The sequence below is a fragment of the Mustela nigripes genome, chromosome 1 (assembly GCF_022355385.1).
Source record: "Mustela nigripes isolate SB6536 chromosome 1, MUSNIG.SB6536, whole genome shotgun sequence".
Lineage (NCBI taxonomy): Eukaryota > Metazoa > Chordata > Mammalia > Carnivora > Mustelidae > Mustela > Mustela nigripes.
Window position 1 is genome coordinate 252,510,629 of NC_081557.1, and position 25,403 is coordinate 252,536,031.

Consider the following 25,403-nt stretch of genomic DNA (forward strand, 5'->3'; position numbering starts at 1 on the left):
AGCCATTCAGTAAATGATACTGTCAGAAGATAAAAGCTGGCATTGACTTAACAAAATTTAAACATGGCTGATTTAGAAATTCTATGCTAGGTACTTTCATTTTATGACCTGAAACTAATTAGTTCATGTAAACTTTAATTACCTCACTCTTCCCAAAAAAAGTGCAAACCATTTTAACAGTTAATTTTTATTTAAAGAGAAAATCACATTTATACTTCATACCACTTCCCTTATAATCCAAGCATACAATGGAAAAAGGAATGGTTAATGTGATGGGTAAATTGAAAAGATTAGGAGCCAGTTCCAGGAGAAGGGAGGGCTCTGGAAAAGGATGAAGCCCAGGGATAGCCCAAGACTTAAAATACAGGCTTGAAACTTTGTAAGGGGTTTCCAAAAGATGTCAATTAGGTCATAAACATTTATAATGAATCAGAACATCCTTGAGTACTGGAAGCATAACCGAGGTCTTAAAAAATTTGAAATCAAATTTTATGATCTGAAAATAATTCTAAATCATCTATTAAATCTTATATTTATCTCCCTAGCTCACTAGTTTAAGAACAACTCTGAAAGAGGTCATGTCTCCTGTGCTAGTTAAAAGCAACCCCCCCATTTCTTATTTTCACTTCATTATTCAACCAGTATAATTATTTGAGTAGAAAAGTGATTATTGATTTTTTAAAATGTCAGCTTATAGTATTATTCAAGAAGGAAGCTAGCCAAAGAACATTGAACTTCATGGGGGCACCTGGCTGGCTCAGTCAGTAGAGCATGGGATTCTTGATTTGGGGGCAATGAGTTTCTGCCCCACATCGGGGGTAGAGTTTACAAACAAACAAAACACATGAAACTTAGTAGTATCTGCAAGTTATATGCACAGCATGTCTACTTAATATGTTTCACAATTTCAAAGCACTTCAACCCACTCACAGGAGATTACATATTAATTTGGAGTAGTTCTCCAAGCATATTATTATATGTTGTAAAATATTCCCACTTGTAACATTTATTGACATGAAGCATACACCTTACTGAACATATTATTACCTTGATTTTGGGTTGGCCAGTGGGAAATAGGATAGCTAATGAAGAAGTATTTTTCATTCACATATATCAAGAAGATTATTCACCATGTGTGTGGGGAATACTGTGTGTCTATATGTTATTTTATTGAAGGCCAAGAGCATGATTTATGTGCATGTGTATTGGAGATTGATGGCTTGTTGTGTCTTCATTTCATCACCTGGGAACCCTATGATTGGGTGTAAAATTATCATAATACATAAGAATTGGGGGTTGAGCATAATCTTTTCTTTTGAGGAGTTGGCTATACCAGAACTACTGAAGAGAACATCTGGATTGCTGTCCTGTTATGTACAGAATGTGATTAAATTTTGGCCCTGAAGTCGAATGTTGGTCTTAAGTTCTTAGAAATATGATAACTTCCACATATAGAGTTGTATCAAGTTATATCATAACTCTATCCACTAGAAGATTATAATAAAAAAAGACAGATACTAACATATGTTGATGAAGATGTGTATGAATTAAAATCCGCACATATTGCTACTGGCAATGTAAAATTGTGTAGTTAGCTATTTTGGGAAACAGTTTGACAGATCTTCAAGATGCTAACCATAGTTATTACATGACCCAGTAATTCCACTTCTAGGTATTTACCCAAGAAAAATGAAAATCTAGGTTCGTTCAAAAACTTGTATATGCATGTTATTATGTCCAACATTTGATGAAAAGATATAAACAAAATGCATTCTGTATGATAGATTATTTAGAAATGAAAATGAAGCATTGATGTGTGCTACAAGATGAGCACATTATAAAAACTTCCTGTTAAATGAAAGAATCCAGTCATAAAAGACTGTGCATTGTATGATCCCATTTATATAAAACATCCAGAACAGGCAAACCTTTAGAGAGAAAATTATAGTTGTTGTTAGGACTGGGAAAGAGTTAGGGAAGCCACTGGGAGTGAATTTGATAGACACAGTGAGGAGTGACTCTTGGTGGGTACAAGGTTTTGTTTCGGCACCATGAAAATATTCTCAAATTAGGTTACAGTGATAATTTTACAACGTTTAAATAGACTCAAAAACATTGAATTGTATATTTAAATGGATGATTTATAATATATGTTATATTGCAATAAAGCTGCTTAAAAATACTAAAATTTTTACTAACTTATGAAGAGATGACTTTATGTTTTAAAAAATCGAAGATTTTTGCTTGAGACATGTTTCAACAATGTATGCTTTCTGTACGGCACATAAATTTCTCATCTACTCATTGAGAATTTATGAGTGTCAACAAAAATAGAACTTTTATTTATTCTATAACTCTAATCTTTGTTTTCTTTGAGAGACACATAAGAGCGCCAAGGACTTTGGAGTCAGGTAAAGAAGGATAAAATTTGGCTCAACTAATTATTAGTCATATGGCTATGGGCAAGTTACTTAGTATTCCAGAGTTTCCTTTTCCAATCTACAATGTGGCAGTTATTATGTAAATACTTTGCAAAACCATTACAAAGTTTGAGACTATGTGTTTTTGTATATATGAGTAAATACATACTTACGTGTATCTCTGTGTGCATATATATGTATATATATTTAAGAAAGCATATATGTAAAGTATCTGGTATATATATATGCATGTATTAAATTAGAACTATTATTATTACTGGTTAATCTTATTTGGCTGATCCAAATGAAGGAATACAAACTTTATGATTAGCAACATTAGTTGTAAAATAAATTTTATTAAAAGCATCCATTTATAGAGTAGTGATTACAATTCTTATGCTGCTGCCCCAATTAATTTAAGCAATGTGGGATTTACTCCAACATTTAGTACTAATAAATTAAAAGAGATAGTGCTCTTCTAACCTTTGTGGTTCACCTTAAAAATGTAAGATGTATTTTGCTAAAGAAATAATGAAAAACTTATTTTTTAAAAAATAACATATCAGGGACATTAAGACAACATAACCTACATTTTTTTTTTTAACATAACCTGCATTTTATGTATGAGATCTAGTTTTGAATTCTAAGATTCAAACTGTAGCTGAACCACCAATGCTAGTCTTGACTACCACTGGTCACACTCCATTCCTGCATTGCTCTTCCAATATTTTTCCAGTTCATGTACCTGCTCGCAAAGTATTTCAAGATTAGATGCATGAGTGTACTGTGATGAATATGGCACTAAAAGAACCTAACAGACATATTACGCAGTAAGCTTAGAACTGGAATTACTAGGCTTGAAGTATATACTAGTCCCCTTTCCTCTTCTCTCCTCCCCCTTTTTTTTTTAAGATTTTATTTATTTATTTGACATACAGAGATTATAAGTAGGCAGAGAGGCAGGCAGAGAGAGGGGAAGGAAAGCAGGTTTCTTGCTGAGCAGAGAGCCCGATGTGGAGCTCGATCCCAGGACCCTGGGATCATGACCTGACCCGAAGGCAGGGGCTTTAATCCACTGAGCCACCCAGGTGCCCCCATTCCTTTTTTTTTTTTTTTTTTTTGCCCTAATTCTTTATTCCTTCTTTTCTCTCTCAATCTTCCCAGATATATGTAGTAGAAATATAGAGATCTGCACATGTTACAGAGAAAAAAAGATGATGTATTATACAAACTCTCATAAACAACCTGATATAATTAAGATTTGTAAATTTCATGGTCTAATAGTAGCCAAAGATTGTTTACTGACTACATTTAATACTCACCAAGGATGGTTCAGCCTACAATGTAGGGTCCTGTAGAAAATAAGCAAACACCATTGTTAGCTTATGTTATTTCACAAAACCGGTGAGTAGTCAGATGTCTACTTTGATAAGAGTGAATTAAACAGGCGACAAAAACACAATGTCCCAAAGCATTTTAATTGCACTATATTTAACATGCTAATTGGAATAAGAAACTACTCTCTGGTAATGTTACTGTCATCTAAAATCATTGTAAAACATAAGTTTTAGGTGACATTTATATATGTTGGGTAACTGGCTTTACCATTTTTCTAAATGCAGAATCATACATTGTTAAAATGACTGATGAAAATAAAGTGGTGAGTAGTTTAAGAGTAGGAGAGAATAAGCTTTGGAAGTACAGTTTTCGGTTGTCCTGTTTTGAGAAATTAAGTTGTTTCATTATTTTATTTTTTTCTTTTCTGAGTAAACATGAAAGTGGTCCTTACCGGATTGGTAACAGACATATTTGAGGAAGACTGATCCAGATATCAGCATGTTATTATTTAATTTACAATAATGTTTCTTAGATTTTGGAAGACAATAACTCTGGAATCCTTATGAATTAGCACCATTTCTTTTGCATATTAAATCAGTAAGCTTGTATTATGTCATAAGGCTTCATCAAATATATAACAATATATGTTGCCTTTTACAATTTGAAAAAGAAAATGCTACAGAAATAATTTTTGTGACATCTTTGTGTTTAGGCAAGTGAGGAAAAAAAAGTTCAAGGTGTATGATATGTGACAGGTACTCCTTTGGATTCCAAAATAGATCTGGTCTTTTAAGATTTTTCAGTATTATTTCAAATAAGCATGTAGTAACCCTAGGATATACTTGTTTTTCAACAGCAAGTCATCTCTTTTTTTACAGTGCAGCTATAAACATACTTCATCAATTACATTCATATGACTGAATTTCATTTAAAAAAAAAAGAAATTGACATATCTTAAAGATTAACACAAATGGTCTATTAAAATTAATGATTTCATGAATTAAATGTTGCTTAGTGGATAAAGGCAATTATCAGATAAATTATATTCTCAATAGCAACTCTACTTGGCCATTTGCAAGCTGGACTTCATTGGACTTAGTGTGATAAGTTGTTCCTCTAATATTTGTCTCCTCTTAATCAGCACATTTTCACTCTATCCAAGTGACATTGAACGGCCTAGACTTCTAGAATACCATGTCATGGGATATATAGGCCTGTGCATGTGATAAATACCCCGCATAACTCTCTGCTTTACTGGCACAGGGAACCCAGGGCAGGAATCACACAAACTTTTAAGGTAGTTACTGGGAAAGAGAGAAACTATAGAAAGCTCTGAGAAAGCCAGCATGTGGCCAAAAACAACAGCAGGTATGGCCATATGGCAATCGAATTAGAAAAGGGATTTTTGCCACACTGCCTTCCAGAAGGTGGTCAAGCCCAGGCAGCTCTCATGAAGGGATGATTTACGCAGTACATTTTAAGTGTTTCATATTGCCTCTTACACCATTCAGTCCCAAAGGGAACTTAAATCTATTATACCAAATAGATATTGAAGTGTTTTCTTAAAAATAAAAAAATAATAACTTCTAAAGTAATTTCAGTTTCACATTTAAATAAGATCACGGTGCCAAAAGCATGTTTATTTCCAACTAAGCATTTGCTGAAACTGTTTTCAAAAAAGTAAAGCTTTGTAAGGCTACAATTTAATAACGTTATTTTATTTTAACAACACATTTGGTGAGATTTTTTAACATTTTAAAATCCCCTACATAATCTAAGGCACTCTGTAGTAATGCAATTTGAATTATTTGTATAAGAACCCCTTCACCTGTAGAATAACATTTTTCAGAAATTCTTGAGGCACATTTTCCTTTTAAAAGAATTTGCTGAAAATGTGTTTTATGTCGCAGATTAGCTCTCAAAAACTTGTTTGACCTACAAGGAACAGGAGCTATATTGGTAACAGTCATTTTAAAGTTTATTATTATTATTGTATCATGTTATAATTTCAGCAACATTCTTGGAATGTGTGTGAATGTGTATGTGTGCGTGCTGGTACATGTGTGCGTGTGTGTTTAATCCGGTAAAATGTCCAGGCTCTGTCTTTTATTGTTCTTATCTTGAGGGAAAATATCATCTTTGTTGAGAATAAGAGAGACTTAAGAACATTTCCCCAGCTCTGGGCTTCCCCCTCCATACATGCACACACCTTTATTAGGGTGATAACAAACTAGCCTATGGTCAGCATGAACATAATGTTCATATTTCAAACTTGAATTTTCTAATTTGTTTCTACTTATTGACAGTACCACACTTCCATATTCCATGACCACATTTTTAGAACAACTGACCAAAAAGAAGAGAAGTCCTTAAACTAATAGCTAATAGTTTAAGTACGGATTTCTTCAAGTATGGATTTTTTCAAGTAGGATTATTATGTGTATCTTGAATAAAGAAAAATTATCTATGTAAAAAATGTGAACTAGTAATCAGTTACTTTTTGGAGTACAAATACTATATTTCTATTGAAATTAGTTTACATGTACTTACCTTAGTAGAAGAAAGTCAGATTTTGTTGTTTTAAAATTGTTTTCTTTGGTATATGGTTATTTTTGTTTTGCCTAGGAATTCAGGTTTTAACTTTAAAAAAAAAAAACTAAGTCATGGGAAAGTAAAAAGAAAAACATAATAAATATCACTGCTTCTATCACTCAGATATTAGGCTGTTGTCATTTTGGCATGTTGCTTTCAGTAATTATTAAAATAAAACATATGGTTAAGCCCTTTGGTCCACTTATTGTCCTATTCTCATGTGAGAGGCAACTACTAACATGAGTTTGATTTTTTTTCCCTTTCTATTAAAAAAAATACATATGTATATCTGTTAAAAATATGAGTATTATTTTAAATATACAGCTTGAACAGCTGTGAATCCTGACCCCCATGCCGTCCACCATCTGCGTTTAACTTTTGATGCCCCCCAAAACTTGACTACTAATAACTTACAATTGATCAGACAGAAGCCTCACCAATAATATCAGCAGTCGATTAGCATATATTTTGTATATTATATGTAATATGTACCATGTCCTTACAATACAGTAAACTAGAGAAGACAAAATATTATTAAGGAAACCTGGGGCACCTAAGTGGCTCAGCCTGTTAAGCATTTGTCTTTGGCTTAGGTAGTAATCCCAGGGTCTTGAGATGGAGCCCTGCTTCTCCCTCTCCCTCTGCCCACCCCCTCGTGCTCTCTCTTTCTCTCTGCTCTCTCTCTCAAATAAGAAAATCAAATCTTTCTTTTTCTTTTAAGATTTTATTTATTTGACAGAGAGAGAGAAGTGAGAGAGGGAACAGAGCTGGAGGAGTGGGAGAGGGAGAAGCAAACTTCCCACTGAGCCGGGAGCCTGATGCGGGGCTCGATTCCAAGACCCTGAGATCATGCCCTGAGTTGAAATCAAGAGTCCTATGCTTAACTGACTGAGCCACCCAGGTGCCCTAAATCTTAAGGGGGGGAAAAAAAAAAAGGAAAGAAAAGAAAAAGAAAGAAAGAGAGAAAGAAAAGAAAATCCTAATGAAGAGAAAATACACTACAGTACTGGACTGTATTTATTGGGAAAAAAATCCACATACAAGTGGACCAGTACCGTTCAAACCCATGTGGTTCAAGGGTCAACTATGTGTTCAAAGGTATATGGCATAGCTTTTTCATGTTATTTTTTCGCTAAAATTCGTTACCATGGTCTACTCATTGACATAAAGATCCACCTCTGCCCTTTTAACTGTTTTAGAATATTTCATCATATGAGGAGAAAACACTTTATTGACCCATTCCTTTACTGATGGACATTGATAAGTGCCTTTCTTCGTGGTTTCTCTAGTATTCCATTAATCCTGAGGTTTGAATAACATTTCCATAATAATCAAGCAGTAGCACTTAGCAAACCACTCTTGAACATTGTCCACTGGAGATGTTTTCTTTTTCTTTTTCCTTTTTTTTTTTAATTATCCCTTAAATCTAGCAAAATGGCAAATAATTCAAGATATGATTTTTAACATAAAATGTAATTTGTTCAAAATTTACATTAATCTTTCTCATAACTAGTCACTTGCATTTTGTCTTCCTGTCATCCTGAAGAATGAAAATGTAATTTCCCAGAGGCTTTAAGAATTGGGGGAGTATTAAATGTAACTGAAATTAAGTGATTAATAATTTACTTTTGGGTCATGAATCAACTTCGCGGGATGCTTAGGACCATTTGCAACCCCGGGAGCACTGGCAGTAACAATGCACTTTTTAAGACAAGAGCTCTCAAAGGTTGGCTGCCCAACCTAATTAAACCTCAGTCTTCTGATACCAAATTTATTTCTTCTTTGGACTGAATTTCCTCAGATCTTCTTGACAGGAAAATGTCACTTTGCCTGACAGCTGATAGACAGGTTATGTAGCACCATAATTGGAGAGAAAAGGATAGCTTAAAGCTACTCAATTTAATGGCTATGTGTATGGCTTTTTCTCTCTTTCTTTTCCTTTTTTTTTTTCCTAAGGTTTCTATGACAGACACAAAAGGCCTTAGCAAATAGGCCTAGTGCCATTTTTCCCCTGATTCTTCCCAGGGTAATTATCTTACTCCATCAATAGTGCTGTCAGAAATTGGGCACATAATTCAGCATTTAAATGAACAAGCAATGTAATATTTCCTGTCTCCCAGTGGAATGCTTTGCAGTTCACATTCTTCTCTGTCACTCGCTCACTCTTGATGTATGTCCCACAGCCAGTCCTTGAGCATCCTCTCCCTTGTGTTTCATTGCAGATGTTGGCTCCGACTTGACACCTACTTCATTTGGAGCTTTATAGGACCAGCGACCTTGATAATAATGGTAAGGACTCCTCATTAACTATGTATTTCCCAGGTCAAGAACTAAAACTTCCACGATGCTTGCACTGACTTTGCTTGATTTACATAGATTATTTTGGGGGAAATCATCTACTTACCTGACCTTCTATAACTCAAGCAGTTAGACACTCAGTATAGTCTACTTTGATATTATAAAATACTTAATCAAAAGTGTTGGAGAGGAAAAGAGCCTGACCTCACATAAGCTACTTGGTTTTTTAGGTTTTTGAACAGCAATGACTTCAAGTTTCACAACGATATATTTCCTTTCTTTTTCATTTGGATAATTTGAGTTATGAATGGAATTGGAAATTGGAAATGCAGTCCTATACCTTACTATTCCTTCTAGTTTTGTTTTTTATAAACATCTCAAAAACTTTAAAATCCAAAAGAATTTCACTTGAGAATGGCAAAAATGGTTAAGCAAGCATTCTGGAATCATACTTTCCTCTGAATTTTTAGATGCATAATGTCTTGATTTCACATATGAATTCCTTATCCTAATTTAGATTCTATGTTTAGTATTATTATTTATGTACTCATGATTTTACAATACAAAATTGTTCTCCATTTTTTTTTAAATTAAATGGCTTCTTGATTTTGAATAAAATATGGATTTACAATTCACTATCTGAAATCCCTTGAAGCAGGTATATTTTTTAGAATTCAGAAAGTTTTCAGACTTTAGGAAAGTAACATGGTACATGTATTGCATATTATACAATATTCCCTGTAGAGAATAAGCAGTTGCCCAAAATCAAACACATCTACCAATACTCACAGTAGGGACTAGGCAGGACTCTGAAACCAAACACAGTAATAATTCAACAGAAAAAAAAAATTGGAAAAGTAGGAGCAAGCAGAATAAAGACAGAAGAGTCTTATGTCAGTACAAATCAGGTTTTCCCATCAAATGGGGTTAGTTAAGGTTAGGCTTTTTGGCCCCTCAATGAATTTTTTAAAACTTTCACTTTTCAGACTTTTGGAATTAGATAAAGGATTGTAGAACTTTATTATTGAGGAGGGCTTATAATTGGATTTTCCTAGTCTCCACCAATCATAAATTTTGGAACATATAAACAAGCCAGGTCACAAGTGCAATTGAATATGTGGTTTTCTATACAGTTTACACATACGTGATATATGGAATTCACACTGGACCTTTTTGTTTTAAGTCCTGTGCCCTCTCTGCTTCCAGTGACAAGACAGTATCACTGAAGGTTTCCTGGATTTTAATCCTAGTTTGTTGTAGCATTAGAATTAACCACTATTGTATAATCCTTTTGATCTAGCTATTCAAAACCATATTGATTTAGTATTTATGATTTGTAACATAGCATTTCAATACATATCACTGAACAACAAATTAGGGGCCATGTTCAGATGGTAGAGATAGTAACACACCTGTATATATTTTTTTAAACACACACTTGGCTTTGAGTTGCTTTACGATTTCCACAGCATCATGCCAACTGCTGCTGATTTTGTATTTGTATGTATTTTGGCATAATAGTGCTTTGTAACTCATTGGTATCCCAATTCCTTACAGTGGCTTTTTGCCTTCACTAAAATACCAGGCAATCATCTATGATCAAGTTCCTTTTTAAGTATAGTGAGAGCTAATTTCCCAGAACAACTCATCCGTATGGAGAATAGACTTCCTTTTTTTCTTATATTCCGGTTATGCTACATGATCGTACTTTTTACATTCCAGCTTAATGTCATCTTCCTTGGGATTGCTCTATATAAAATGTTCCATCATACTGCCATTCTGAAACCTGAATCGGGCTGCCTTGATAATATCAAGTAAGTGATTTTTCTTTTTGTTTCCTTTAGCCAGCCTAACTTTGGTGCTCTAAATCATCCTGACTTTTAATTCTACTGAAATCTTGTGACAAAATGAAGAGGATCAATGTGTTGTCTTTGCTGAATAAGATCATTTATTGACTGTTTAGATGACTTGATCTGCCTGAAAATCAGTATAATGAAGCTGTGTCTTCAAAAAAACTTTTTTCCCCTAAACTCTGATGTGCAACATGTTAAGTTTTTAATGTACACTTCACGTATTTTGTCCTGAAAGCAAATACATAGTTTCTGTATCTGGGCAGACTGTTGTTTCTTGGAGCAATAACCATATCTGTTCCCAACGCTCCATCCCCCCCCATGCCAGGAACATTGTGAAGAGAGACAGATAGTGGCATCTGCAAGTACTAAAAGGGAGATTTTCCACCACAGGAGAGGAACCCCGAGATTATTGATCTAGGCATTTGTAGAGAAGCTCGCATCCAGCTGCTCTCCTCTCCTTCTGAGAGAGGAAGAGAAAACACAACTCCCTGTTGAAAAATCCTATGGTATATATATATATATATATATATATATATATATATATATATATATATATATATGGCTCCAGGCTTTAGCCCCCTTTGAAATGTTAACGTTTCCCTCCTGGGAGGTAAATCACTCCCAAAGTCTCTCACTATCTATTCAGCCATCTTTCAATTTCCAAGGTTTGTCCTTTAACCCAAATTCTGTTTTTCTATGCTCAGAAAGCCCTGGCCATGCACAGATACGAAAATATTCACATTCCTTTCCACACTAGTGGCACTTTTGTATATACACAAAAAGAAGCTAATTTACATTTTCTGAAAAGGAAAATAGTTCCTCAGTATAACCAAAGATTTTATCGTGTTCCTTCAGAGGCTGTGACATTTGAGAAAGATAGTCCTGTGGAGATGTACATTAGTCACTAATATATTATATATTAAATTGTAATTTGTATATAATTTGCCTATACTATGTATTAATTTGGTTAAATGTTTTTATTTAAATGAATGTACTTTCAGAAGTTTCATGAGGTCACCTGTGACTTTTGAACATTCTTCCTGAACTACGTCAGATAACAGCTATGTCACCCATTTTCCATCTTTCTACATGTAGCTCCTGACAGAGTTCCTTGCCGATAGTAAGCCCTTAATGAATGTTTATAAAATAAAACAATACAATTAAAGACTTTAGTGACAAAAGTGTACTGAAACTAAGTAGTTAATTTTGTTGAAGGAATCATCTGTCTAACTTAATTGAAAAGGATAGCTAAGAAATTAGAAAAAATAATGTAATGGAGCAAACTAAGAATTATCTACTATGAGTAGTAGTAGACTTCTGTAGTTGTCGATGTTACTCAGTTGAGGTGATAGTCCTTATTTTGTTGAATTATGTATAATTAGACTGCCCTTCTAGTATTAGTTATTTGGACTATCTTTTCCTGATGAAACTGAATTTGGATAAATAAATAAATAAATAGGCATATAAAATATATTTTGCCTAAAAGTTATGATACTTTTACTCCCTTTTGATGTAAATTACATCTTTATACCTATTGTTTTATAGTATAAAGCAAAATGCAAGTAATACTTTATTACCATTTGTGCTGTTTTTAAAGTACTATCGGAAGTAAACACTTTGATATTTAATAACAGCTTTTATAATATTAAAAATCAGGGGGAAAAAGTTCTTGTACTAGCAGTCACACATCTTGAAAGATCAGTTTGTTCTGTATTTATTCATATATATTTCTTTAAGTGGAATGGTTCGAATTTTTATTGTTATTGTTTAAAAAAACAAACACATAAGAAGCAATAGTTACATGTAATGACATTGATGGCATTAAGCTTTACATTACAAAGTAAAGTAAAGCCTTTGAGAATATCTTGATTTAAATTCTGTCCAAACTGCTTTATAGTTTATTTAGCTTTTGGGAAGTTTATGTAAACTTGCTGAGCCTTTCTGTCCCCTTTAAAATGGGTACAATAATGGGGCACCTGGCTGGCTCAATCAGTAGAATGTGACTCTTGACCTCAGAGTTGTGAGTTCAGGCCCCACACTGGGCGCAGAGCTTACTTAAAAATAAATAAATGTATTAACTGTTCTTAAAAAATAACAATGAAATAAAATGGGTATAATAATGAAATACCCAACCATCAAATAAGTAAAGGAATATATACAGCCTTTGATGATTTTTTTTTAAGAGAAATTAAGTAGTTGTTGGAAAGGGTGGTTTTGAAATGAAAGAAACATGAATACAGACATGCTGGTGAGGAAGAACCAGTGATAGAGAGATTAGAAGCACAGGAAAGGGAATGGTTGTTGTAACTGTGAACTCAGGAATTGTAGGGTGGAGATCGTAGAGATCCAGAACTGTGGTCAACCATTCCACTCTATTAAATTACATGAAGGAGACTTTTCTACCAAGGTAAGAGAAGCTCAGTAGGAGGACTCTTTTCCACTGGAACTGGGTGAAATAAATAGTAAGTGTGATGTAGATTATGTTGGAGGAACCAGGGCAGGGCGGTAAATTGAGGAATTTCTGCCTGCTGTCCTCTGTGAAGTAGGAAAGGTGGTCATCTGCAGGATATAGGGACATGTTGAAGAGTGAAAATAAGAAAGAAATCTCAAGGGAAATATTCCTTAAAACTCCCTAGAAGCTGAAGGACATTTCATTTTATGGAAAACATATTAACTATTTAGGAAGTACTTGTAAAGAAATCAGCAGGGCTTAATTGGTGAGGAAAGAAGAATTTAAGAAAGATAATAATGATTTTGAATATTAGGGAAAACACACAAAATCCGGCATCCTTTTTATCTAAAAAAATAAGGATCTTTTTATATGTATTTTTAAATGTTACGGGTGGTGTGAGAGTATTTATTTGAAGACACAAGCATCATTTATCTGGAAAATCTTTTTTTAGTACATGGGAAAGGGCATAAAAGTTAATGTTTTCCTGTTTTTGTTTTTTCCATTTTTGTAAAATGCTGAATAAAATGGGCCACCTTGTTCAGTTTATTGAGGAAAAAGCCCAGCATGCAAGGACTTTTGGAAGTCAATGTCTTTCTAAAACAATTCATTCTCTCATTTATCAAATATTTACTGCCTCTATGATACAGGTTCTTTCACACAAAGATCTCTCCTTTCTCTAAAATGTGTTTCCTTCTCCCCATATTCATTGCCACCATTTTTTTAAGCCACCATCAACTTCTGCAGAAACACTGCAGTGGTCTTGTAACGTCTTTCCTCATTATTGATTCTTGCCCCTACCTCCATCAGCTAGAGTGAGCTCTTAAACCACGTAAATCCCATCGAGCAACTCCCTTGGGTAAAATTCTTCAGTGGCTTCCTGTTACTCTCACACACAAGTTCAGACCTTCTACCCCACCCTACTAACCCTTCCAGGCCTAGTTGCTGTTTCTTTCCTTGGCCTCTTGTCAAGTCATTTGCCCCTCTGGCCATTCTAGATGGGCTCACTTGCTTCAGTTTTTTTCTTTCCTGTTTCTCTACTGACTTTGTTTTCCCAAACACTGTGCCTGGCTGGCTCCCAATTTAGCCTAATCAATTTAATTATTATTTTAAAGATAATTTAATTATGTTTTAATTCAAAATTTGCTTCATGATTGTTAAAATAAACACATTGTGTGTGTGTGTGTGTGTGTTAGTTTAGAACTTTCATTTTTCTGGCTCATTACTATATTAATGATATACTCCAGAACAAATAATAATAGAGTGAATTAGTATAGGTAACATGATTACCAAGGAAATGAGGTATGCCATTCTCAGATTCCCAAAAACGTAATTAAATTTTAAAAGTACAATTCTGTTTGCTCTATCCTTACTTGTCTTTGTCTCTTTTTCCTCAAAATACATAATTTTATGTGGAAAAAAAAGTAATTCCACTCATTTAAATTTTCTGGTTGGGTTTCTGATGAGTTGAAATTAGAGCTTACAGTCATCATAACAAAAATCGAAACTAATTTTAAATATATGCATATATGGATTAATAGGAATAAAGCAGTTATTGAATCAACTTATATTATTGCTGAGGTATTATGACATGCAAAACTTTAATTCTTGAGGTGCATTGAGAGCACTCTTGACTTACTTTGACCATGAAAGTATACTACTGCTTGCACAGTTATCAACTATTTCTTCTATTACTGGTTTAATAGCATCACAGGTACTTAAAAGAGTGAAAAGTAATGGTATAGGCTTTTAGGGCTAAGAAAGAAAATTGACGCCTATATGGAGAGACAGGGAGTCTGCTTAGGCTTCCCTTCCCTGTGTCTCTCCCTTAGCTCCTTTCCCATGCACAGAATTCTGCATCTGAACTTCTGCTTTTGGCTTAGACATGTTTTCTGACTTCTGGTCTCTCCTTTTAACTTCAGTTTGGCACGAGGATGGGATGGCAAACATATTGTCAGGTGGTTTAAAGAAAGAGTTTCACTTTGCTTCATTCTGCCCAGTGCTCTAATTGCTAAGAGAAGGCGTAGCAGTAGAGAGGAGTGATGATTTCCGTTCCAGACACTTGGGTTTGAATTTCTGTTCCATCTAATAATTGTTACATTACCTTGTAAGTTTCATCATGGCTCTCAGTCTGTCTCCACGGAATTGGGGATAATTGTATCTACTTTGTAGAGTTTTGAGATAATTAAATATATGTGCAATACATACATCACAAAATTTGTGCCCATAGAGGATGATTTGATTATTTTGAGCTACTATGTGAAAATACACTGCTGCCTTTAGTTCTTTGTGCTTCCCATGGTGAAATTTGCTCAATCTCATATCAAAATCCCATTAGAATTTGACTGGCTTTGTTTACCATGGGGTGTTGTTAAGAATATATATATGTATATTTTTAAGTATATAATATATATATATATATATGTATATGTAAATATATACATATTTAAGCCAAGCTTATTCTGTTATGAAAGAATTGGCTCTAGGAGGGAAATGCTCATTTAATTAATAAGTAACAAATTGTGTAGTTAGTTCTGAAGAAAAGAAAAAGAAGTCTGCTTAGTGAGTTTGGACACCTGCCATACATAAAGAAATCTAAAAAAGTTTAGGGATGAATAGAAAAATGCTGTACTTTACCAATATCCACAATAACTTACTCTGTTCTTAAAGGTAACTTTTATTTTGAGAACTGTTTCTAGATATTGGTAGAAACAAGTCAAAATTACGATCAGTTTGATGTTACCTTATTACATTACTAGTATTACATTATTTATGGATTAAAGGTGGTAAGGTTCTGAAGATTGAAAGCAGAAGACCAAATTGAAATAAACTTGGAAAAATGCAGCAATATCACAAGAATATTTTAACCTTTAATTTTTGTCCTTTATATTAGTATATTAAGATGGATATATATCTGTATATGTAGCTCGGGAGAAAGGGCACAAGCAGGAGAGAACCTCCTTTTCAAATGGTATCATCTTTATACTCTAGTCAGAGCTGTATCCTATAAAGAGTTTGAACCTTTATGAGAATAGTTAATCTAGTTCTGAGTTGTACATAGTAAAAATATTGATCCACTTCAAAGTTTCTGGATGAGTTTTTAGGAAAATATACTTTCTCATTTTTCTCAAAATATTAGCTGGCACTATAAAAATTTTGAAATATTGATTTAAGTTTTTTAAATAGAAGGTCAATATAGGACAATAGTCCATGCAGACTTAAAAAAGAATAGCTTATATCTCCAAGCAATTGATTTCACTCATAGTTTACCTTTCACCACCAAAACTACTAAGTTCGAATTTAAATTTTACACATTTCTAATTATATTAAATATTTAGTGATGTTGTATTTAAAAACTGTCACCTCTCTTGTAAAAAGAATACTGGGTCAACATATTATACTGAAGATATGTTTTACTAAATCTTTATCTGATAAACTTCTTAATGCTCATATATACCAGAAACACTCTAGCAGTAGAAAGAGTAGAGCTAGTAACTGAAATAAAATAAAATAATGTTCGAGAAAAAAGAAATTTTTTTAAGATTTTATTTATTTGACAGAGAGATAGAGAGAGACCACAAGTAGGCAGAGCAGCAGGCAGAGAGAGAGGGGAAAGCTGGCTCCCAGCTGAGCAGAGAGCCTGATGCGGGGCTTGATCCCAGGACCCTGAGACCATGACCTGAGCCGAAGGCAGAGGCTTAACCCACTGAGCCACCCAGGCGCCCCATGTTTGAGAAGTTTTTGAAAGGAATGTCATCTGTCTGTTATTTCATTTTTCCGTCTTCCTCTGTTTCCTTGGTCTATAGTTAAAGATCACTGGAAATGTACAGTGACATTATCATAAATCATCCAGGTGTATTTGAAGACTAAACAATGCTGTTTGTAGTTCTGTGTGATGCTATAAGATCACTAGATTTGCTTCAGACAATTTAAGGAAGCAGGTAGTAGGTAGTAACTTACTGATTGACTTAATTTTAACAGTAAAAGCATTTAACAGTTACTTATTTGGAAAATTAATCTCAGCCACGGATTCACAACGATGTGCATTCTGCAAATGTTGTTGCCAGTCTCATTGTATCATGCATTTTAGGCTATACTCTGAAGTTTTCTGAAATGTAAAAATGTTGGCCCCTTTTTTTCAAAGGTTTTTCATTAAAATGCATTTAAATCCCCATATGATTTTCCAGGAGCCGGGAGTTTTATGCATCACTGTATTCGGCATAGTTTATACACTGGGAGCTGACATTTGAGAAAAATAGTTTGAAGCATGACTGTTATAGGCGCACTGGAACTGTTCTGCATTATACCTTGAGATTAAATAATAGTTTCACTTTTCCCTGGTATAATTAGTTTTATATCAAATTTAGGAGAGTCCATTGCAGTACAGTCTTAAGGATGAGAAAGCCTTGAAAGACTATCTAAGGGAAAAATAATTCTTCTTGATAATAAAAACATAAAAATTAAGGGAAAAATAATTCTTCTTGATAATAAAAAACATAAAAATTAACAGCTCCTTTGTTTTTTATGTATGACTCGGATTCACATTTCCTTTATATCCAATGTGTAATGTGCAGGCAGACTTTGAGAAAGCTTGGTAAGTGGAATTTATTTTTTTTATGAAACCAACATTTCTGAAGTCACTAGACTCATTCTTCCCTAAAAATGCTTAAGTGCAGGTTTTCAAGAGTGGTAGAAATCTGAGAACAATTATAAGTAAATATTTATGTTCCATATTATTCACATATCTAATTTTTAATATATGAACTTTGATTTGACCAATATGGTGGCCTAAATCAAGACACAAGAGACAAAAAATCCAGAGGTATGTGGTTCCAGAGTTGGTTCAGTAACTCCATGATATCCCTAAAGACTTAAGTTCCATTTGTGCCTTTCACAAACAGCTGCCCCTTGGCCACTTCTTGAACCTAGGAGTGTGGCACTAACTATAATCACAGGAGTCAATTAAAGGTAGATTATAGTTGAAATCCATGATGCTGGGTAAAATAAAAAGATCGAGAGTAAAAACATACAACAAGAAGACCAGTGGCTGTAACCCTGGGTTGCTTGAACTTTTAGATGTCTTGGAAATGCAGAACCTACAAAATAGATTTAGAAAGAGCAGACAGTGAGATGGGAAGAAGGGTAGAGATCCTGGAAACTAGGTGAATCAAGCCTTTCAGTTTAGATGGGAGCTTAAACTTGACCACTGGGTTTTGTTTTATTGATTGGTTAATTTAAGGATGACAGAGATTATAACCTCTTCTTTTTAATCTGGTAAGATTAGAAAAGTAGTTGATGCTGGCAAGAGGGGAAGATTGGGTGTTTTCTACATTTAAGTAGGCAAGGGAGTTTGGGATCTAGTATGCAAGTGAAGGTTGGTCTTATGTAAGAAGAGGTATGCAGGGGCGCCTGGGTGGCTCAGCCATTAAGCGTCTGCCTTTCACTCAGGTCATGATGCCAGGGTCCTGGAATCAAGCCCTACATTGAGCCCCGCATGGGGCTCCCTGCTCAGGGGGAAGCCTGCTTCTTCCTCTCCCACTCCCCCTGCTTGTGTTCCCTCTCTCTGTGTGTCTCTCTCTATCAAATAAATAAACAAAATCTTAAAAAAAAAAAAAGGAATATAGAAAAAATTTTTCCTTTATATGATGAAATTATGACTGAGTCTGTCAATGTATTGACCAGCAGATGTTTTCTTTTAAAGTAATGGGATAAATTATCATGACTCATAAGTAGTGAGTATTCATTGTGGTTAGAAGCACTCATCTACCTGGAAAGAAAGTTATATAACTTTGAAAAATATAACATTATTATAAGATTATTTGAATCCTCCACTTCCCCCTTTATATATTAATATGAAGATTAATATATGATTATATATTTTATTTATTTATATTTACAAATATATACTTTATACATTGATGTATTAATATATAATTAATATAAGTATTTATATATATATACTAGTTATAAACTTAATATTCTATTTTTAAAATCTGTCCATACCTACATGTATGTATAAGATTTACGGTATATATACTTTTTATAAAATGTAAATGTTCAAATACTTTATTAATAAGTTAGAATATTTCACATTTTATACATATTTAGTAAATTTTATGTGTAATTTCATGGATCTAAGAAGCAAAATAAATAAGTTATATAGTTTAGAGAAGAATTAATCATCAATAAAAATTACCTAAGCAACAAAATTCTTTTTCCTCTAAGTAATATCAAGGTGTGCATTTTGATAGCTTAGAAACAATCCTCTCTTTAGCTATTTCTTCCTGGAAATAAAATACAAAGCTATATATCATAAAATTTATTAAGCATACTTTATAGGAGAGCTGCGTGCTAATTTACCTCCTGGGATATAAGATGAACATTCTTATTTCTCAGAAATAACTCATTATGTATGCAGGAAAAAAGACTAAATTGAAATATACTAAAAAATGAATAATGGTCACCTTTTAGTGGCAAAATTATGTATAATTGAAAATGTTCTTTTTTGTGCACTCGTATGTTATTTTCAGACAGGACTTCTGACACAAGTTACATGTTTTTTCCACACTCCCACCCATTCTCCAACACCAACTAAATGCCTAGCAATTAAATTCAATTTTGACACTAAGTCGTCTAGTTGGAATAAACTCTACAGTTTAAGGGCTCAGTTTCATAACCCTGCTTCCCACTCAGATGCCAACCGCAAGTGGGTTGCCCAGGCCACCCACAATTTTATCCGGTTGACTACAAATTCAGGGGTTCCTACAATGACCCCTCAAATTCCGGGATTCACCAGAACAATTCACAGAACTCAGGGAAGTGCTTTCCTTAAAGTTGTAGCTTTCCTATAAAGGAAACAACTTGGGGAAAACCAAATGGCTGTAGTGCAGAGCTTCCATGGCTTCTCTGAATTCTACCCTCTGCCCTTCAAAGGGTTCACCAGCCCAGAAGCTCCTTGAACGGCAGCATCTGTGAGGGTTTTAGGGGAGGTTTCATTTCAGAAGTGTGATTGATTAAATCATTGCCCAATAGTTATAGAACTCAATCTGTGGGCCCCTACCCCTTAGTGGGGGTGGACTTGTAGGTGAGAGTAGGGATAAAGGTTCCAACCCTGTAATCATGGCTTTTTCTCCAGACTTCTCCATTCTGCTCACCATCTCCCTTCCCTATTCCCTCTACCTGCTGGCATCATTCATTAGCATCCCAAAGACACTGATAACACTCAAGAGATTTGAAGGGTTTCCGAAACTTGGCCACAGGAACAAAGAAAAAATATTTGCTTTTTGTTATGCCACAGCAGTCTTTTGAGTTTTTGGAGTTAGTATGATGAATATTAAAGTACCTTATAAAGAATTTTACTTGAAAGTGGCTTGCCCTACGTTACGTCCATAGACATATTAGTGACAGAACAGTCTAAGAATGTCATCTTTGAGAGTCATCCTATATTTCTAACCTCTGGAAAAGTTTCAAAAAATCAAGTCTAATTTTCTATTATTAACATGCTACTGTGTATATAGATACAAAATGAAAATTTAATCAAATCTTATGAAAATGAGAACCTTTAATTACTGTAATTCATTTGTCTTTAAATTGTGAGGAAGAGCTCATTCTAGTGTTGTAAATTGTTTTACATATATCATTTAAAAATTAATGTGAGACTCTAGTTAAAATTTGGGGATAAAAAATTTTAAACCTATTCTGTTTTTTATTTTTTGTTCATTTAAAAATATAATTGCTATTTATTTTCCTGGAATTTTAAACATCTGAATAAAGGTTTAAAAACCAGTACATACATTCAGCAATATCTTATTTAATTTTATGTTGCAAAATTAACTCTTATGTATTATGGGTAAAACTAAAAACATGAGTTCATTCACTCTTAATATATTTATTTTAATGTAGTTTCAGATTATAAAAATTATACAAGGAATTGTACATTCCAAATGTAAATAAAAGCATTTGAATCACTTTTTGATCACTTCCAAGTAGATCTTTGTTTTTTTTCAATACATAAGCCAATTTTTGCCCAGTGATTATTTAAGTCATAATTCTTTGAGGTATTACATGGAAGATACAAATACTTCTAAAGGCTGAACAAAGCACACAAGAAATCTCACTGGTATCATAATCTTAGGGCTTTTAAGAGTTTGCCTGGTTACTGTTATCAGAACCAACTGGAAATACATTTTTTTCTAATAAAGATTTCTTTAAAATGACACAAATTATTTTAAATTATAATTTTTTTATATAGTGGTTATATACATGGATATAAATTTGTATGAAACTTGACCAAAACTTAACCTGATTTTGAAAATCTGTTGTGGGAAACTGAGTAAATAGTATTAGGCTGAAAGACTTTTAGCCTTCAAATCTGAATCAACCCAAGTTTCAAAGGCTTCCTGGAAATGTTTATACTAAAATGTTGTGGGTAATATTAAGTTAAATACTGTATTGTATTTTGAGTCACATACTCCTAAGTAAAAATTTAGTCATGTATTCTGAAATAAAAACCAGTACTCCCTGGTTCTGCTCCTAAATCCACTGTAATTGTTACACTAGGTTAAATAGCATTTTGAGACTTTATGTGTTGAGTCTATTTGAAATAGTGTGCAAAATAATAAGAAATATAGTTAATTTTTTGACATTTTACTATGTGGTAAACACAATTCTAAGTCCTTTTCATGGATCAATTAAATCTTTGCATTACACCTTCTAAGTTTCTAAGAAGGTAATTAATTCAGCTCAAGACCTCACAGTTAGTGCCAAAACTAGGATTTCAGCAGACCGTCTAACTTGAGGGTCCATTTCCTTAACCATACAGCCTTTGTCATACCACATTACACATCTATAAATAAATGGTGTTTAATTTTAAAAGAGATGATTTTCTTTTCAGTAAACATTTTTTTGGTTGAGTACGTACTCTTGAAACTTTAAATCTAGATATTGATTGGATTACATGATCACCAAGGGCCCCATCTTTAAAAACCTGTGATTTTCAGGGCGCCTGGGTGGCTCAGTGGGTTAAGCCGCTGCCTTCGGCTCAGGTCATGATCTCAGGGTCCTGGGATCGAGTCCCGCATCGGGCTCTCTGCTCGGCAGGGAGCCTGCTTCCCTCTCTCTCTCTCTGCCTGCCTCTCCATCTACTTGTGATTTCTCTCTGTCAAATAAATAAATAAATAAATCTTAAAAAAAAAAAAAAAACCTGTGATTTTCATATTATAAGCTATGAACTATAAAATCATGCTAGCAAAATGTACTTGTCAGAAGTTTTAATGGCACTGAAGTCTTGTCAGGATCAGGGATAGAGTTTTCAGAGTTACTGGAATTTAAGGTGAATTTCTGAATAAAATCACCCAAGAAGAATGTTGTTTTGGTAAAGGTGACTCAGAAAGTTTAGTCAACCAGGTAAATGTAATAACATTATGTCATAGAAATCAAGAATAGAAGGGAGTAGTCAACCACAGAATATTTCTGAGTGGTCAAGTATGATAAGAGGGAAAATAGTTAACAATGGATTTGTCAATGACAGAGGCACTATGAAGTTTTGGGGAAAGAATGCCCAAGTAGAGTAGCTTTTAAGAAAATGAGAAGTGAGGGGCACCTGGGTGGCTCAGTGGGTTAAGCCTCTGCCTTCAGCTCAGGTCATGATCTCAGGGTCCTGGGATCGAGCCCCTCGTTGGGCTCTCTGCTCAGCAGGGAGCCTGCTTCCGCCCTCTCTCTGCCTGCCTCTCTGCCTACTTATGATCTCTCTCTCTGTGTCAAATAAGTAAATAAAATCTTATAAAAAAAAAAAAGAAAGGAAAGAAAATGAGAAGTGAGCAAGTATGGATTACTAGTATAGAAAATTCTTGATGAATTTTTCAGTAAATGTTAACACAAGATTCTTGGAGAATCTCTGAGATCTAAGAAGAAGGTTTTTTTGTTTCTTAAAAGTAAAGAATACTAAAGGGTGTTTCCTGATGGGAATAAGCGAATACAGAAGGAGACATTGATGAAGCACCAGAGAGAACAATAATGAACAGGAATACAGTTTTTGAGAAGTATCAGGATGAGCAGATATGTTGGCTTTGTATGAACAAAGGCAATTCTTTCATTATAATAGGAGGGAAGAAATGTGTGTAGACTGTTGAAGATAGCTAATAGATTTGGTTTTGGAAAGATGAGAACATTTCTGTCGGTATTCTTGGTAGAGTTCTCCCAGGGGTGGATTCTAAGCCAAGGATTCAGCCAAAGTAATTTATTAAGGAAGTGCTTTCAGAAGAGATCAGTAAGAAAGTAAGGCGAAGTGGTGTAGGTAAGAGGAAGAAGCATGCAAGGTTGTCATTTTGGGTGAAGACCGACTGACCCTGATCCCAAAGGGAGCTCTGGAGTGTAAGTTACACTTTGGAACTTTCCAACCTTGAGGCAAAGGAGCTGGGATTTTGTAACTTCACACCTGTTAGTAACTGACCACAGGCTTGCTGTGGGGTGAGAATGGAATGCAAACTCCCAGGCCCTGCTGGCTGTGTGGGTATAATATCTCTAGTGCCCAAGGACAATCATCTGTAGGTCACAGGGGGTAAGCCTTTAGCAGCTAAGCATGCAGCAGCTGAAGGATGAATTCAGGAGCTGTACAAGAGATTGCGAGGTCTGGACAGTGCCTCATGTATTTGCAACTGTCAGATTGCTTGTTTTTTCAAGGACATAGATGACATTGTGCAGCTAAGAGGTTAGGATGAGAGGCGACGTTGAGGTTGAAGGACGATGTGAACTATTCCTTTTGGTGAATGAAAAAGCATTTGTGCTAGGGAAGTATCCACAAGTATCTGGAAGTATCGAGCTAGGGAAGAAGCTTGTCAGACATTGTTAAGTGCCATTAGAAATTTATTGTCGAGGCACCTGGGTGGCTCAGTCGGTTAAGCATCTCGCTCTTGTTTTTGGCTTAGGTCATGATCTCAGGGTCTTGAGATCAAGCTCCAAGAAGGCCTTGGCTCTGGGCACATTGAGCCTGCTTGAGATTCTCTCCCTCTGTGCAAACCCCTCGATCCTACCCCACCCCTACCCCACACTTGCTCTCTTTTTCTAAAAAAGAATGAAAGAAGGCAAGAAAGATAGAAAGAAAGAAAGAAAAAAAGAAAGAAAGAAGGAAGGAAGGAATGAAGAGGGGAAGAAAGAAAGGAAAAGAAAGAAATTTGTCACAAATTTAGCATGTCTTATGTAATCATGGTTATGGATTGGTTTTTGTTTGGTGTTCTGTTTTCCGTTTTGTTTTTTCTAGCAATGCCCACCTATCAAGCGTTGGTTTTTGTTTGTTTATTTGTTTGTTTGTTTTGTTTTGTTTTGTTAGAATCATTAAAAGTGAAAGGGGGTATAAGAAAATAGGAAGTCATAAGATCCTGGTTGGCAGCAGAGAAGAATGATCATGAATGGAGAGAAGTATAGTAAAACTGTAAAGACAGAAAAATAGGAGGTCTGGAGTGATAGTAAACAGCTGATGGCAAGAACCTCAAAGAAGCTGGGGATTTTGACAGGAGAAATCATAGTCTGGCCATAGCACTTCTACTGCCTGTGGGTTGTGAGAGAACCAATATTTAAGTTTGCGTGGAAAGTACTGCTAATTGGGAGAATTTTTTTTAAAGCATGAAGATGACAAGAAACACCCAGAGATGAAGTTTAGTGTAGAGGAGAGTTTGTGGTTATTTGACTGTGACTTTCAAGGGACAGGATATGGAATTTGGGGGGAGGAAGGGAAATGGTAGAAAGTTGGATTGAATTAAGAGATATAACTCCCCCCCCAAAGAAGTCAAAATGAACAGAAGGAATAAGCCTGTAACCATTTTTTGTTATACAAATTCACTACTTAATATCTTTTTGCCATCACTTACCATCTTAAGCAATATTGTCCCCTTGACAGGTGACAATACTACTTACACTTGCCCTAGATAAATTCATATTCTCCCCAAATTCTAGAAAATACTGAGACACATTCCCAAATTCTAGAAAATACCGAGACAAATTCTAGAAAATACTGAGACAAATTCTAGAAAATACTGAGACACATATACTTAAATATATTCCAATTAATAAAAGGAGACTAAAATGCTCTATGATAAAAGGTAATAAATAGGTGGCCACTGATTGGCAAATTACTTGCCACAGGGGTTATACACAACACAGTTTGAATGCATTTCAGTATCCCCTAATTCCACGGGTAAACCACTCATTGAAGTAAAAACAACAGTGAGAGAAGAAGATACCAACACTCTTTCAGACTTCAACTTTTTTCATTTTCTTATTTTCCAGGAGTGCTTTCTTACAGGAGTGTTACCGTATTTTAAAACCTTTTTTCCCCCCTTTAGCTCATTTTAAAAAGTGGTGAAGGCTTATAAGTCATAGTTACTTTAAATAAAGGATTATGCAGTAAATCATTGAATTTGTAATTAAAATGTGCAGACAGTATAGTAGAATGCTGTG

The 25,403-nt window shown here is 34.5% G+C and overlaps 1 protein-coding gene across 13 annotated transcripts in view; it reads left to right on the forward strand.

The window, feature by feature from the left end:
- The window catches only part of ADGRL3 (adhesion G protein-coupled receptor L3), an 801,456-nt gene that overhangs the window by 719,432 nt on the left and 56,621 nt on the right, over nt 1-25,403 (forward strand). For all 13 annotated transcript variants that reach the window (XM_059384586.1, XM_059384618.1, XM_059384626.1 and 10 more), the window contains 2 exons: nt 8,573-8,639; nt 10,371-10,462. In XM_059384586.1, the coding sequence (XP_059240569.1) occupies nt 8,573-8,639; nt 10,371-10,462 (159 nt within the window). The remainder of the gene's footprint in view (nt 1-8,572; nt 8,640-10,370; nt 10,463-25,403) is intronic.